Consider the following 17,612-nt stretch of genomic DNA (forward strand, 5'->3'; position numbering starts at 1 on the left):
TGACAATGCTTCTGTCATTAAGTCGGTTTTTGTCATGACAAGTTACGGTTAGAGTTAGGGTTCATGTGTCATGACAGTGTCATGTCACTCTTATGTAGATACCTTCAAGTAAAGTGTTACCGAATATTATTTTCTAAATCAAAAAAATCTATTTAACTAATTACTCTAAAGGAGATAATTTTGGCTTAATTGTTATGATGGCGGTCTCTTTTCAAATGGATGGCATAAATGACACTCCTATCAAGACGTACATTAAGAAGAAGATAATATTCTGACTATAGTCTGCAAGTGAAGTGAAATCAGATTTGTTGAAAGACAATTGTTTGCTGTGAAAAGGTGCACTTATCAGGAAGCTGGTAGTTGTGTGGTTAACGTAGATAGGTTTGTTTATGAACTCAAGTAAAAGTCTGGAGTGCAAACTCTGGTATCCTCATTGATACATTTTAATTGTTTCAACAACAGCTGAGACTGCAACGCCCAATGTGTCATTATACAAATTATTAAAAAAAAAATATTTAAAAATGATTCTTTAAAATACAAAGTGTTTGACATACTATCTAAAGTGGAACACATTTGAAAATGTTAAACACAAATCCAGAAGGCCCAAGGAGATGATATAACTTCTATTCTATTAGACTGAAAGGATAGCCATCAGTGGAAACCTTGATTATCTTATATTTCTCCTGTTATTGTGGTAATGGTGGTTATTAAGGTTTACGGACTTGTCTGTTTTGTATATTCCGCGAATAATTAGGTCACTGATGGTGCATATAATTATTAGAAGATAAATGAATTTAATAAAAGCTCCAACTTCCAATCAGGAGTCATTTAAAGCGGTATTAGATATTTACAGTATACAATTAAAAGAAATCAAACATGTAACCATTAAGGGCAGTTATTGTAATATAAATGCACATACATACACACACCTATTACACATGTTTAGCATCTTCTTTAAAATCTGGTAAAGCTACATTTATGATCTACCTATAGACTGAGAAAACAAAACTGGCAAAGTGTTGGATGGACATGACGGTCAGACTATAAGAGGTTCCTCCTCCTCCTCCTCCTCCTCCTCCTCCCTCCTCCTCCTCCTCCTCCTCCTCTTCCTCGTCATAGTAGCGGTTCCTCTTGATTATATCCTCTGCACTCAGCTCCTCTGCATCACTTCCTTCTTTGTCCTCCTCCCAGAAGCCCACATCCTGGGAGGCGCGGTTCTGTTTTGGCTGTAAAGGTGGAGAGGGGGACGGTGAGATATCCGGGGAGATGCTTCTAAGAGAGCCTTCTTCCACCGCCATCTTGTCTGCTCCTGCCTTTCCTTTCTGTACTTGTTTGTGTCTTTCTTCCTGTTGCTCAGTCTCCACGTCCTCCTCTGAGATTGTCTCGCTTGCATTGGCTGCATCTTCGCTCGGTATTTGAGGCGCCGTCTTCTCTTTCTTTTCCTGCTGCTTCACCTGCTGAAGCTCTGGATTGTTTTCCTTGGCTGGTTCTTCAGATGAGCGTTTTTCCTCGAATGATGCTCTCCATTCCAGCAGGGATTTGAGAGGGCGCCGAGGTTCCCTTGGTGCCGGAGTAATTGCCGGGCTGGGTTTAGCTGCGAGCGTAAAAGGCCGACTGCGCTCCTTTAGAGAAGAGCTCCGCCTTAGGCTCTTCAGTTCAGCCCGATCTGTGCTCTGGAAGGATGATGGCAGCTCGTCTCCTGGGGGCCACTTGGCTCTCCACGGTCGGCCTGAAGAAACTCCCTCCGTGACTGGACTAAGTGCTTCTGTCTCAGAGTGGCCCTCACCAGCCGAGGGAGGCCAGGCGACCCTCAGCCTGCGTTGCTCCGCTGGCTTCTCTGTAGACTCGAGCTTCTCACCAGACCTGGCATGGGTCTGCACACGTGTCTCCAGTAAGGCAGTCAGGTCTGTAACCTTAACCTGTGGGCTTGTTTCCACAGTCGGGGTCACCTGTTTGTCGGAGGTACTCTCAGCTGGACGCGTCACCGCTGCTGGTCCCTCGTGTTCCTTTGGCGTCAGCGCTTCCTCACCTTCGTCTCCGTCAGCTCGAGGCTCCCAAAGCTCCTTGTGAGGCCGATGGCCAAAGCCCTCGTCATAGTTGCCTTTAGCTTTAAACAGCTGGTTGAAATGGGGCTTGCAGTAGACATTACCGTGCAGGGAGGCGTAGTTCAGTATGCTAGAAATAGAGAGTAGGAAAGATATCATTTAACCAATGTCCCTCTTTGTGGTTCTTGAACAGTCGGCCCCTGAGGAAGCATTTCAAAATCAAAACACGTGATTACAATTCAGGAAATATGCGACAGTGCAAGACTAACCTGAGCGTTGTGCTGCAGTGAACACAGCGGAAGCAACTTTTGTGGTAGACGTGCTGAAGAGCCACCAGTCTCTCCAGCGGGTACACCGTCTTTAGACAAGCGATGCACGTCTCCCTCACCGGTGGGCTGAACTTCTAAACACACAACGACATCAACGACAAGGGTTGAAATTGGATTTTTCTTTTGATGATTCATGCATGTCTCCTGCTTGTTGGGATGGCTGACTCACCTTAAATGCTTTGGGTTGCTCGCTGCTCTCCCCTGAAACAGACGAAACACACAAAACATCAGCCACTGGTGTACCTCAGAACCCAGCTGAAAAAGGGTAATCAAACCAAACTGTATCTCATTCTGGGTGCCAAAGTTATTTGGGTATAATAATATTGTAGTTAATGCTCCATTTCACATTTTATATCACAAGTGATAGTGTATAAAGAACAGTATCGTGGGAATATGTCCTCGAGTATCCACTAAGACTCACCATTGCACTCAGGTGCAGGAATGTGTTTCTGATTTACTGGTGCAGATGTTTTTGGAGCAGGCACATCTGGGGCTAGACCCTGGAGGAAACACAAAGTGAAAGAAAAGAGGGAAACAAACACTCATGTCAACTGGCTGTTACATAATGAACTGTTGAGTATTTTGCCTATTTCTGGTGTAGGTAGGAAGGAAGAAATTAAAGAAAAAGGAAGACAGCAAACAATGTACATACAGTAACATTAGTGGGCAGATGTGCAGAGGAAGACACAAACATCACCAAAACATACTGTTGCCTCCATTACTACCATATATAAATATATATATACACTATATATAAACTTTTGTGTTCACAAATCTGATCAAAGCTCAGTCCTCTTAAAACTTAGTGCATGAAGAATTGACTTATTTCACCATTTTTAATTGTCCAAAGGTTTCAAATGTATAATTTTTAATGTGGGGGCAAACTCCAGTAACCTTGGAAATACGGTGATGGTTAATGAGTTTGTGTATGATTAAATCTACCCATTTATATTTTTTTAGATCACTTATCTTTTCGAAACAATTGTGGATTACTGGGAAGTTTCTTAATTTCCATTAATTTAGAAAAGACACATTTCGTAATATACAATACAATAAATAGTTATTTAAAATTCAAAGATTTTTAATTGATAAATTAAAACTGGCCCTTTGTTTTAAACTGCAATTAAAATTGCTTTATTAATGACTGCTGGCCTTTAAAAAAGGAACACGCCGACTTATTGGGACTTTATTTTATAGACCTTTTTCACGGCAGACATGTTGACATGTCATAATAGGAAAAGCACAGGTGTATTCAAAACCATTAATGATGGCTGCATTCCACTTAGAGGCCCTGGTATTGTGCATGCTGACTCAATGAGATAGCTTACTGGGACACTTGATGGAATTGAGCCATCGTTAAGGTTATCAGTTTCAGCTGTGCTTTTCCTACTATGACAAGTCAAAATGTCTGCTGTGAAAAAGGTCCACTCACCGTATCCCCCAGAGTTAGATAAGTCCATACATACCCTTCTCATCTCCGTGCGTGTTGTAACTCTGTCCGACGGCCCCACCGTCTAGCAAAGATCCTGGAGGTAATCGGTTCCAACTAGCCTACTGCTCCCAATAAGTGACTAGTTGTAATAAGTAGGCTAGTTGGAACCGATTACCTCCAGGATCTGTGCTAGGCTAAGCTACCGGTGGGGCCGTCGGACAGAGTTACAACACGCACTGAGATGAGAATGGTATGTATGGACTTATCCAAATGTGGGGGATACAGTGAATAAGCTAAAGTCCCAATAAGTCAGGGTGTTCCTTTAAAAACAGCTGAAGCAGAATTTTATTATTAAAAACTTAAATTTGAATGTTTTAATCTACCTTTTTTGTGGTTTTGATTATTTTCACAAAAATGTAAGATTTCATTGATATTTTTGAGAGATTATATTTTTGCAGTTATATTTTTTGAATTCCGCTTCTGTTGGGTGAACTCACGGAGCGAGCGGTGACTTGTTTAGAAACAGCAGCCTGGTACTTGGCCATCTTCTCCTTCATGGATGTGGACTCCAACACTCGGTCAGACACAGACAGACCTAAAGCAGAAGACACAATCACACGTAATGCTTTAACTGCAGTAAACTCACACGAAAACTGTGGCTGCATTTCACTAAAACAGCAAATGATTGCTCTTCAGTTTAAAAGTATTAGTTGTGGCACATACTATTGTGTTCCCAGAAACAAAACTGCTTGTAACTCCGTAGTTTTGGGATTAAAGGCTAGCGATGTACAAGACCTCTGCGGGTTATTCAAAGGGCTGTGTGTAATTGTGTGTGCGTTGGTCTTTACCGCCATGTTGGTCCATGTCCTCCGATGAACTACTGCGTAATGTCGTCCTGCCTCCCTGTAAGAGTAAAACGATTGGTGGAATCAGTGAAAAAGAAGAAAGAAGAGATGCTTTATTGATCCCCAGGGGGGAAATTAAATTTTTTCACTCTGTAGGAGTTACACATTACACACAGGCCCAAAATACACACACACACACGTGCACAAACAGGACCTTATACATGCATTAATGGAGCGATGGCAAAGTGAGGGGGGGTGCCAATGAACAGGCGCCCCGCACTGTTGGGGGTTCGGTGCCTTGCTCAAGGGCACCTCAGCAGTGCCCAGGATGTAAACTGGCACACAGAAACAACACGTTGTAAAAGTGGTTTAGTTTGTGTGTGTTTCAATACTAAAGGCTAATGTTTCAGCCTCTGACGATTGGTCCAAAGGGCGAGTGAGAGTCCGATATTTTGATTTCTGAGACAAAGATATTCGGGTTAAAGTAAAAGTTTCCCGAGTCTGTATGTGAAGCGCTGCCTGTCCTGTATCGCACGTGGATATCACAAGTCATCAGGACCGGTGGAAAAGCACCCCATATAGTTCAGCACCGTGATGAAGGACATGGGCAGAACCTGAGTCCTCAGAAAGAATATTATGAAGTGGTTGCGTGTTCATTAAAGTATAAAATATAAAGCTAAACCCCTAGATTTCCAAATTAACTATAAATATCTTCCATGTTTCCGGTATTGTCCAGAATTATTCTTAACAGACGTAAATCTTCAGGGACACTACTGTATATCTAAATCCTGACTCCAGATTCTGCTTTTACTTCACATAAAGGCCTCTGACACAATGTCATAAGGTCTTTGAAACATACGTGCCAGACACCATCTACAGGCTCCATCTCAGCAACACTTCACCAAAGAAAGGTCTACTATGAGAGTCACCAGTTATTACCATTGGCCAGACAGCCACCAACATGCTCTTGACCTGCAGTCCAAAGAACCAAAACTCTTCCATCACACTTTACTAAAAGAGTGAGCTCTCTGTGTGTGTGTGTGTGTGTGTGTGTGTGTGTGTGTGTGTGTGTGTGTGTGTGTGTGTGTGTGTGTGTGTGTCACCAAGTAAACCAGACAGTTTCTCTCAGCAGTTATCCTGTGCGCACACACGAGTGGAAAAGGGTTTTGGCAAATTAAAGTAGCTCATTCCTTTAGGCTGCTTCACTGGGATTGTGGAGTGAGTCCTATTGTGCCACCATCTTCCTCAGCCACGTATATCCAAACACCAACAGCATTTTAAAACACTCAAAGGTTCAGTTGAACGAGGGCATAGATGCATTAAACTACAGTACTTGTGTTCACTGAATGAGAAGAAAGTCCACCTTTTGACCCAGTATTGACAGAGTAAGTGTTACAACACTGCTAGTCTTCCCTGTAAATGTCCACCAGTAACTTTTACACTTATTCTTTCCTTGTGGTGACGTAATGGCGTTAGTCATACTGTTGAGCATTTTTAAAAGACTTCAAATTCCAGAGTGCAAGTTACAGCTAAGTTAGGTTGTGTTCCTTTTCACTTGATTATGAATATTAATTCATGCAGTGGTGTGACAACTGCTGCACATACACTGAACAATATAACATTAAAACCAAAACTGAAAATAAAAATCCAGAATACACACTGTGGCTAAAGGAAAGTGAGATAAAGCCAGTTGCTCCTCAGAGGTGATCCTCTGAAGAAAGAAAGAGCCCTGGGTCAGGAATGTTCCTACATTCCTCTGTTATGGAAGGTGAAGACTGGAGTGCTTGTTGTTTTGGGCCGAGAGAGAGTGACAGGGAGAGACAGGAAGGGTGGGGGATGAGACATGCCAAAATCCAGGTGTAACAAGACTACTTCAGAGAACACAGGGACCAGAGAACACTAGGAAGAATACATCTGAAAATAAACAATCTTAAAACACACAACAATGCCTAACACGTCGTCAAAGAAAGGAGCTTGGTTTTAACGGTTATTGCTGGATGAAAAAATATTGTGGTCAGTAAAGGTGACTTCTTTACATGTGTGCACTAATTACAAAGTCCCAGACTTGATACAACAATTAGCGCATAACAAGCCTTGTAAATTAGCATCTAAACGGTTAAGTGTTCCTTCAAATATGCTCATTAAAGCAGCTTCAGGTTATGCAACATAAAGTTAACCTGAGAAAAACATTTTGCCTTTTTTTCCTCAAGGAAGGTTCAGAAAATATGTTTTACAGGGCTGACCAACATCAGTACAGTAAATCCTATTGTGGTTACAGTTAATGCCTGAGCAACATGGCCAATAGATGCACAGCTGGCAAAAAAAGAAGAGACTAAGAGCAGCCTCATACACAAAACAATAATGCAAACAAATACGATCTCAATTAATGTCAAATATATGCACAAACTGAGGACTTTTGTGTAGGTCCATAAATAATGTAATTATTAATGTATTGAGGGGGTGTCCTAGTGCTTGCTGAAGTGTTCAGAAGAAGAGGCTGCAAAGCAGAAAAAGATCTGATCTGTCTGTAACTACCTTGCCCATGGTGTCCTCTCCCCTCTCAAACTTCATCTTCAGGTTGTTCAGTGGCACTCTGGGTTTTTCATAAGAGGCACAGGGGCTGGTTGGAACTTGCTCTTCAAGCTTTTCCGGTCTTTCACGGTGTGTCAGCTCACACCTGTCCATGCCTCTCTGCTCTTCAGCTTTGGATGCTTCTGGAGTAACTGCGGGCTGCTCGACAGGACTGGCTGTGAGTTGACCTCCCCGAGCGGTCGGCAGGCCGGGGCTCTTCACTGGAGGACAGTCCTCAGTGATAGAAGCGGACTTGGCCAGAGCAGGAGGCCTGCTGTGATAGCTGGACGGGCTCGGAGGATGAGGGATGGAAGAAGGCTTGCCCTGTGCCGGCTCCCAGCGCTTCTTTAGAGCACCGAGGTTGACTGACCGCATGGAGGGTGATGCCCTCTCAAAAGACTGAGGAAGAAAAGAACAGATTAAAAATTTAAAAACACTGCCAATCAAAAGCAACAGTATAGTCTGTTCTTCTTCTTGTCATTCTGTGTACATGCTGAACTATAGAAGTATTCCATTTGGCAACACGTGCAGTACTAAACATACAGCTTAAAGCCCAATGCAGCAGGATGGAAAAAAAGGAAATGCCAAAATCTGAGTTTGGCTTCACTGACAGATTAGCTGAACAGCTGTTCAAAGCTGGTCCAGGAAGTAGATGTTTTGCTGCGGCCACTAAAGGCAACGCTTGGCTCAAGATGGATATAGCAGGCAGGCAGATTTTTTTCTCCAGCTGCATTCCTTTCCTCACGACAACTTCACCTTTCCCAAAAAAACACTAAGGAGGGCTCTGTTCACTACGCAGCCATTCGTGACAATAAAACACGTTGAGCAGCAAACAGCACAGCAGAACAACAGGAGGCACACTACTGCCGTGTGACCGCCGGGAACTTCCTTCATTATAAAATAGGACTGACACGTTGAAGAAAGAGGATGTGGACATGTGAATGATTCACTCTCATATAAGTAAACTTAAACTTAGTAAATCTTAGAAAACATTGTGAGCTTTTGTAGGCAAGCCTCTCAGCTGAGGTCAGGTCAGTAGTAAACATTTTAACACTATTATAGATTATATAAACACAATGCTTGAAAGAAAATGACTACAAATGAATGTTTAACCTAATTTAAAGATGATTAGAGATGACAAATCAAAACGCACAATGAAAAGACTTAACTACCATGGTTTATCAGCATAGTGCACAGTGCAGTGCATCAGTACGTCAAACTAAATCTGGTACATTTACAAATAAGTTGGAACATGCACAAACACAGACAGACAGACAGACGAAAAAGAGAAATGTAAGACGAAAGACATAAGAACATAAGAATAAAGAACTGAAGTGCACAAAAATTACAGACGCACAATTACTGTCTTTGTGAGGGAAGTCGAGGGTGAGTGGAGAGAACTGGACAGTCACAAGATTGTTCCCGTTATTTAAGCAAACAGACAAAAAAGAAACCTCTCCGTATGAGTACCCAAACGAAGTGGAACCACAACTTGACAGCAAGGAAAGTGAGAGTCCTTTGTTTGGTCCTTCTCTATAGGTCAGTGTGCTGAAAGACAGCGAGACAGAGCTCTCCTAGATGTTAGCAGCTAGACAAAATCTACTAGTAAGAGCTAGCCCGGCCCCTTTCACACCAGGAAAGTAAATGGGAGAGAGAGACAGAGAGAGAGACAGAGAGAGAGAGTGAATACCCAGGAAACCAGAGCAGGAAATGATACATTCAGGGAAAAGTTAACTCTTTGTTCGCTACATTGGCTTTGACATTTTTCCACTCGCAAATTATTTCTGACGATAACAGCACTAAAAATGTGTCTACGTAGCACTTATTTTCACAGACTGAACAAAGGTTTTAGGTGAGGCAAAAAGTGACAAAATGGAATACAAGACAAGATGGATGGAAAAATACTGGCACAATGAAAGAACAAAAGCCATTAAAAAAATAAAAATAATCACCACATGAAAGTTGGAATGAGTCGTCTCATAACAGAGTTTTATATAGGATTTTAAACACTCCTTAGAGGTCAGATACTCTGGGAGTTTGTTCCACAAAAAAAAAGAGCTAATGACAGACATTCAGTCAGTTCTGGACCTGAGTCCAGATCACGGAAGTGTCAGAAAAGACACACCACACAATTACAAGCAAAACGTTGGCAATTAATCTTGGGTGCCATTGATTTCTCAGTTTTAAAAGTATTTGCTAAAAATGTTATGTAACTCTAAACTTGTTCGTTGTTTAACACAATTTAAAATTCATGTAACTGCATCCTGTACAATATTAAACTGACTTGTTTGATGGAAGGGTTATCCCTGAATCTGTTGATTATATTTTGTATCAGTAATCAGTAATTTACTCTAAAAATGGCAAAACTTAATCACAGATGTCCCTCAAAAGTTCAAAGTGATGTCCAAAAACTCCATAATAATCAATAAAAACATAAACCAGCAAATCTTCACATTTAAGTAGCTGTGGCCAAAAATTGTTGTTGTCATGTTCGAAAAGTCCCCCCTTCCCCCACCTCTCGGTCTTTCATGCTCCTCATTCAAACTTGTGTTATCCTTAAATATTTGAACTAGTCTTCTGTAACCGTCCTAATAGTGGCATCAGCTCATATCCACAAATACCATTGGTCCCTGAAAATGATTACAAAGTATGTTGAATCACATAAAAATGTAAATCAAATATAAAACATTAACCTGACAACCTGAACATTTAGAGAAATTTGCTTCTTCATCTTCAAAGTTAAACACTGCATGTAAGTAAGTAACGCAGGAAGGTTTCTCTCACATATAGTATATTCATACTGTATTACATTTCTACTGGAGTAAAAAAATATATATGCCATTGTCATTACCAGCCAGATCGTTAAACTAAGACTATAAAAGGTAATTAAGCTTTCAAAGCAGCTGGCTTGCTTACACACACAGACACAGACACACACTGGTAAACATTGGCAAATTTCATACAGTACATTTAGAGCAACATTACCTTATATTTCTTCATGGTATTCGATGATCAGTTACTCATTTAATCTCAGTACTGCTTTGTTTAGGAGTCTTTCACACTGCCACAGTTGGAGCCACAAAGAGCTTTTAAAAAGGGGATTACACTGAAGTAGGATTATGGGTTTGATAGCCTGCCCATCGCAACAAGTGGCCAATGAGAGGTCAGCCAAGACAAGACATTTGGCCTAGACAGTGTGTTGGCATGGTGAGTGTTTGTGTGTGTGTGTGTGTGTGTGTGTGTGTGTGTGTGTGTGTGTGTGTGTGTGTGTGTGTGTGCAATAATTAGTTTAGCACCACCAGCAGCTACTGAGCAAATGAAGCAAGACATGCACCATACACACACACTTCATTTAATCGTGTAGTTTGCTAGGAGAGGCTTATCAAATTGCTGTAAACAAGATGTCTCATAGATGTAGATTTTCATGTGAAAAACTTTAACTTACATTTGTCTTTCGTGTATCAAATTCAGCTGTACACTACTTTTTCATAAACCGTGGGAAATGTCTGAAATAAAATGTCTCTATCCCCTTTACAGAGATACTTACTCCCTTTTTCTTCTCAGCACTTGACTCCTCAGCAGCTCTCTGGTACCTGAGAGAGACAGAAGGAACACTGACCTCTGGTGACTCAAAAATAGATTAATTTATAATTTTTTAGATTTTAGTTTGTTAGACTTTATTTTAGTAGTGTTATGGTATGGTTTCAATTTAGTTTCAGTTATTCTTACATTTTTAAGGGGTAATACCTACAAACGTATTTGTTAACACTTTATTTGAAGGGGTGTACATAAGTCTGACATGGCACCTGTTATGAACATGGAGTCTTTTTGAATGTTCATGACTGTTTTGAATGTTCATAACTGTTGAATGACTGTTGTGTCATTCACTGTTGTGACACTTTTAGTGCAAAGTTAGCATTTTTTGAGACGTTTGTGTTATGACAACTTGACATTAACGAAGACAACAATCTCTGTGCTGTGGAAACTTGACCTAAATATGTTGTCATAAATATGTTATGGCACGCCTAATTATCAAACTTTAAGAAACTGTTTATGTGTTAACATAAACTGGTCCTATAACTTTTATGACATCCTAATTACAAGTCCAAATGGGTCCACTTTACTTGAGGTCAAGGAAAATATTCATGACACAATTATAATGGTCTCTTGACAGCCAATGTAAAAAACAACTAGTTAATGACAGTTTAATGTTATTTTAACACATAAAGCTAAACAGTTGCCTGCTATGACATATTTAGGGCAGGTTATGTTGTCTTGCATCATGTCAAGTTGTCATAACACAAACATCTCTCATCCGGGAGGTGATGGCGCAGCGGATATGACACATGCCTTTGGTGTGGGAGATCTCGGTTCAATTGCCACTGCGATACATCCCTGAGCAAGACACTTAACCCATAGTTGCTCCAGAGGAGCAATTGTTAAGTTGCTTTGGATAAAAGCGTCAGCTAAATGACATGTAATGTAATCTCGAACAATGCTAACTTTGCATTAAAAGGGTCGTACTTTACCGAATGACACTTAATGACAGTCATGACCTTTCACGTTCATGACAGCTGACAGTATGTCATTATCATGATGGTGTCATGTCAGTCTTATGCACACCCGTTCACATAAAGTGTTACCAATTATAAATCATAAACATATTGAGAGGCCATTTTCAAAACATCATCAGCTTAGTCAAAAGGGTAACCACTTGTTTTCTGGCTGCATAAATGAAATGCACAAGCAGACTCAACAACAGTCTGAAATAATGTAATGTAGCCCTAAGTAGAACTCGTACATTTTGTCTTTTCAAAATGTAAACATTTCAAAAAGGAATTTTCAAAAGTCTTTTAGAAATTTATTTAACATTAATTTCTTGAATTACAGACAGATTTACGTTAAGTGTACATTAACAATAAACATTACTGAAAACCAGATGTTACTCACTTGGAGAAGCGTTCAGCAATGGCATTGTTTCTCCCTCGGCCGCTGAGTGACAGCTCCTTCGCAGTGACACGCAAGGACTGTGCTGCCCAGCACCGTCGATTGAATGGACCACTTTCCATCTCTGGCAGCTATTTGAATACCTGAAATACAAACACAACCGCCATAAGCCACGTTCATTAATACGCTAATCGTAACTCTTCGTTTATAAATTATTTCCCAAACCTTTAATGGAGAAAACTAAACTTGAGTTATACCATTAACCCCATATGCTGAGCCACATCCTAAATTTGCAATTAAAACCAGCCTGAAACATTCTTGCTTCATGTAGCCTGAAAATAAAACACTTTACTCCATCATCATCTGCACTTATTCACCAGTCTACTTTTCATCTCACTATAGAATCATCTGACATCTACAAGTTGTGCGTTTTAGGCGATTGAGACCACCATACTGACACTAAAAAAAACTATCTTGATCTGTACAGTTTCTTCGGAGGGTTGGTGCCAAAGTCTAGGTTTGTGCTTGTAGAGGAACTATCAGCTGTCTGAGATCACTGATTTGCAAGTTTGTAACATGCTCTCCATCAGTTTAGCTCTTTGTCACCCCCCCACAACATGACATACATACCAAAGAGTATATGTGATCATACAGTAATGCATGCAAACAAACAAGTTGACATGTTAAAACTTGCACTCCGGCTCATTCCGCATGATTGCAAGATGTTCATTATGAGAGGATAACTCGCCATGGGCAACATTTACAAAAACCAGAGAACAGCACATCCCAAAACCTTTAAAATCCCCAAAAGGTTCTTTTTTTTTTTTTTATAAAACTGGGCTGTCTATGCAGTAGAATGGCGTTTTTGAGATTGTTGTTGCATGACCAAAATGCACTGCGCCACAACGGAACAATAGATGCTCCCGCTGGTGGGTGATGTAATGCGAGCACGTCACAGATTAATATGGCGGCCGGCTGGTAACAAACAATCTCGTATAACAGTTAAAAGGTAAGCTGAAATAAATTTCTGAAAACATTTTAGGGCGAGAAATAGGCAATACAGTAACAGAACCTTGGTTCATAGTTAATCAGCGCTGCATAGTTTTAGAGTTTTATCTGAGTTTTGGTTGAACATCTGCAAAGTATCCCTTTAACTTCACTTGAACAAACCCACACTTAAATAAGTGCTGCAGACGGATGATGAGCCTCCGATTCAGTTTCTGTGTCTGGAGAGACATCCTTATGTCAGACCATGACTCTCTATTCTAGTGCTCAGACAGTATATTATAACTAAGAGTTTAAATCACTACTGTGCATAGCTGATAGACTCCATAATCATTTCTCTTACTATCTGGGCCTTTTCACACAGGGGCCCTTATTACATCAGATGCAAAGCGATACTGGTGACAAGTAGTGTGAAGACTTTGGACTGAACTGAATTTCAACATAGCCCTAATTAAAAAAGAAAATAAAAAAAGTCAAATGCAACTAAACCTCTGACTGTATTACCTACAGAGTTACCCATTTAGATAAATATGTAATTGTATATTATTAATAATGTGTAATTATATATAATTAAATGCAATTACTTTAATTTACTGTCAGGCTAATGTTTGTTTCTAGATAGCCAGAGGCAAAGATTAGTTAGACACAACACAAGGATATAAAAGACAATCCACTGCTCAAGTAGGCTACTTTTATAAGGTTTCCTACATCTGAATAGCTTGGGGCTGTTTACTGTTGCTGCAGGTTTTGAGGAGTGATGGGCAAGTTCTTTATTTTGGTGCTTTTCGACTGCAGAAACTTTCCTAGAGAATGCAATTTCTGAAGAAATTGCGGTGTGAATGCTGTATGTTGAAAGGCTGATGCTACACTGGATTGCTGGCATAAATGTGTAAGAAGTAGGTGAAGTAGTAGGAATGGTTGAAAAAGTGGGAAAGGGTTTAATTAGTGTGAAGGAACTAGGAACCTTCTGAGGAACTTGTTGCGTTTCAACCGCAGGAACCAGGGCCTCAATTAAGTTCTTGGGGCTTTTTTTCTCCCCCAAAAAGCCCCTGATCAGGGTGGAGGTAGTTCTTTCTGAAAGTACAGTTAGATTGATGGACGACCAACTAATTTTTCAAAAAGACAGAGAGAAAAAGAGAGAGTTCATGCAAGCCAGCGCCCACACTGAACTACATTGACTGCGGCTGCAAGCTCAGATGAGTCAAGAGAGAGAGAGGAGGAACGGAGCTGTAAATCAGAGAAATAAAAATATAATTCTTTGCGATCCAGCAAGAGAGAGAGAGCATGGCGGTGCTCAGAGAAATGAAACTTATTGCGATCTAAAGCACAAATAAATAACCATCAAACACTCAACAGATGATTTTGTAGATAGACATTGCATTTCATTATTGCAGGTGCAGCAGTCCTAAACAAGGAAGTAGGCTACTCTAGTATTGATTTATGACAACTTTAGGATGAAGGGATACTATGTATCTTTGATGGACAACATTAAAAGTAAAGTCAGCTTTATTGTCAGCTTCCCAAATGAGAGAAAGATCGGGCGAACCAGCTCTCAAACTGATCTGCTGGCTGTAGACGTGGGTCTTGGGCGAGCAAGAGAGAGTGAGAGAGCGCAAGGTGTTGCTTAGAAAGAGAGAAACAAAACTTATTTTCTGATGGTTTCTCAGCAGTTATGATCGAAAGCAGACGAAAAGCTTTTGAGACAAAAGCGATTTGTTATTTTTACCCTGCAACCACGAGCAGGCACACTTTTTTAACATGATGGCAATGCTGAAATCATTAGTTAACTTCCTTTTTCTACCCTGTTAGTCATTTTGCAGGATATAAAGCCAGCACTGGATAGCAGGCAGGCAGGGACACACCCTGAACAGGTCACCAGTCTGTCACAGGGATAACGCAGACTGAGTTTAGAGTCGCACATCCACCCCTTTTACATATCCTCAAACTGTTGAAGGAAGCCCGAGCAACTGAAGAAAACAGGGAGAACACACAAACTTCCTGCAAAAATGGCAGCGGTTAAGAAACTTCTCACTCATTCATAAGTGTACAACGAGAATAGCTGAGCTAAACAGAGCAGAAAATCAATACACAGCAGGAATGTTTTAACTAAGGAGTAGGGTGGGATTAAAGCATGCTTTTCTTGTATGTGAAAACAATCTTAATTTTGAATTTCTTTTGCATTGCCTGGTTTGGAAGATGAAGTGTACAGATACTAAATTATCTTCACAGTATTTTATAAGAAGCCAATATTAGCATTTTAACTCTGCAGACCACCCTCACTAATTATGACATAGGTCACTATTCAAATCCAAATAAAAACCAAACAAACCTGTTAGATTTGCATTTACCTATAATTGGTTTAGTTGTTTTTTTGTAAAAAGGAAACTCTTCCTCATAGGTCAAATATAGAATTTAGAGGTACAGTTTGCAGCATTATTAATTAGCATTTTACCTTTTTTTTGTATGACAACAGGTCAATGTAATCTTTTATAAATTGCCATACTATCAGCTTCACATTGTTTCTTTGCTTTAACTCCACGCCTTCTGGCATGATGCCATTTATTTTATGTAGCCTACTTATTATCTGAATTCAAGCTTTGGGAGAGAGAACATGACTAAATCGGTTTTAATCAGAGGTAAGAAAATGTACACAAAGGTGGCCCTGTTTCAGGTACACTGCAAGTGGAGCACACAGGCTATCTGATATATGAGCTTTTGAAATCTAAACATCAGCATTTAGCTTCATCTCCATCACTTGTTATCAGTGAAATGTAGATACTGACCTTTAACCCTGGCTTTAAGCCAAGTTCTCCTTAACAACATAACCACCACACTCAGATACAGTATGACTCATGAGTAAGGAGGAGTCCGCATTGCTTAACGCGTAATTGACTGTACGACACAATTCTTAGCCTATTAAAAGGACAACAAGCACAAAATCTGTTGTTTATAAGGAAATAATTGAGTTTGACCTGAAGAATCAGCACTGAGGCGATACAATAAATAGACGTGTGTGTGTTGGAAGCCCTGCTCAAAGGGCAACAGGTTATTTGAAGAACTTACGTTTCAGGTGTGCAACACTGTAAGCGCTTGGTAGAGAACGTTTGTGACGTAAAAAGACGAACTAATAGCCTATATCTAGTTAAGTATATGAGGTATATACAGTAAATATCGTTATATATTTCCATATATAATTTTGTTACATGTAGCCTAAGTTGTATTTAGACTAAGGAATTAGTCTAAGTGACAAGTGATTAGGAAGTGACAACCTAAGACTTAGCAGCTGGACTGGTTTGGCATATAAACTATTCTCGAAAGACAGTGAGTCTTAGAGAACAAGGCAGAGTATGTGCACGTGCGTTTTTATAAAAATCACCGTCTAAATCTAAAAACCAACAGACTCGTTCGACTTTTCGAAATAGCCTACATCTAGTATTTTTATAACACCCCTAGCTCGAGTAATTAACATATATTTTCACGTCCTTGCTTTGAGTTGTGTCTTACCTGTAGGGACTTCCGTTGATTCTGGTGAAACCTTTAGACACCTGAAACTAGCTGCCGCCTCTGCGTCACCGCCCGGTGTGGACAGAGGTGGAGTGAACAGAAAGGTGTCACAGGAGTGGAAGAGCTGGGTCATGTGTTTTTATGCACCAATGACCTTAGGTATTGCATTACCCCTACATGGTACATGTCTGTCCCAAATTTTGAGAACAGGCAGGCAAAACGCTTCTATTTTTCAAGCGAAGAGAAAGCAGACCTACTGAACAACTCAGGTTTCTTCACAGAGCGGCAGGTGATTCCCCAGGGGAGTGACAATGCAGCGATGAGGATTGAGACAGAGTTTGGTTGAGCATCGCTCTCATTGGTTTAGGGTAATGTTATAATACACTACTATAGGCCTACTATAACTATACTAGGCTAATAATAATGGCAACGATATTTAAACTGGATTTATATAGCACCTTTCATTCCAAAATGGAGCTCAAAGTGTTTTACAAAAAAGAACTCTGATTCAGACATTTTAATGTCCTGAAAGCAAAGGTGACAATGTAGCCCAGTGCCTGCAGAAAAATAGCACGTCAAAGAGTACCTTTGTGAGATCTTGCATTATTCATTGTAAATGGGAATACAAATAGGTTGTCACTGTGCATGGTGCAGAAGATGTAAATAAGGCCAGTGGGGTGGTGTCATAAGAAGGGAGATCATGGCTTTAATTTGAAGAACTCAGTGAGAATCAAGGTTTCACTATCTCACAGCCAATCAAAGGAACACACATATGTCCAGTTTTCTACATAACCTAGTGAAACAATACATTTAGTTTCATACCTAAACATAGAGATTCATACACAACATATGACAAAACATATTCAGCTATACTCAAAAAAATCATTGATGTTATTTTTAAACTGGAAAATGACTAATAAGGCTTGTTATATTA

At 40.2% G+C, this 17,612-nt stretch overlaps 1 protein-coding gene across 1 annotated transcript; it reads right to left on the reverse strand.

Annotated features, from left to right (window-relative positions):
• Positions 1-420: 420 nt before the first annotated feature.
• Positions 421-16,795, reverse strand: LOC120557876 (LIM domain and actin-binding protein 1-like). The gene is given in 11 exon segments (XM_039798536.1): positions 421-1,081; positions 1,083-2,175; positions 2,315-2,448; positions 2,544-2,575; positions 2,796-2,874; positions 4,304-4,401; positions 4,655-4,709; positions 7,187-7,621; positions 10,770-10,815; positions 12,173-12,312; positions 16,679-16,795. Coding segments are annotated over 10 exon segments (2,136 nt in total). The 5' UTR covers positions 12,292-12,312; positions 16,679-16,795; the 3' UTR covers positions 421-1,036.
• Positions 16,796-17,612: the final 817 nt, after the last annotated feature.

The sequence above is a fragment of the Perca fluviatilis genome, chromosome 4 (genome assembly GCF_010015445.1).
Source record: "Perca fluviatilis chromosome 4, GENO_Pfluv_1.0, whole genome shotgun sequence".
Taxonomy (NCBI): Eukaryota; Metazoa; Chordata; class Actinopteri; order Perciformes; family Percidae; genus Perca; species Perca fluviatilis.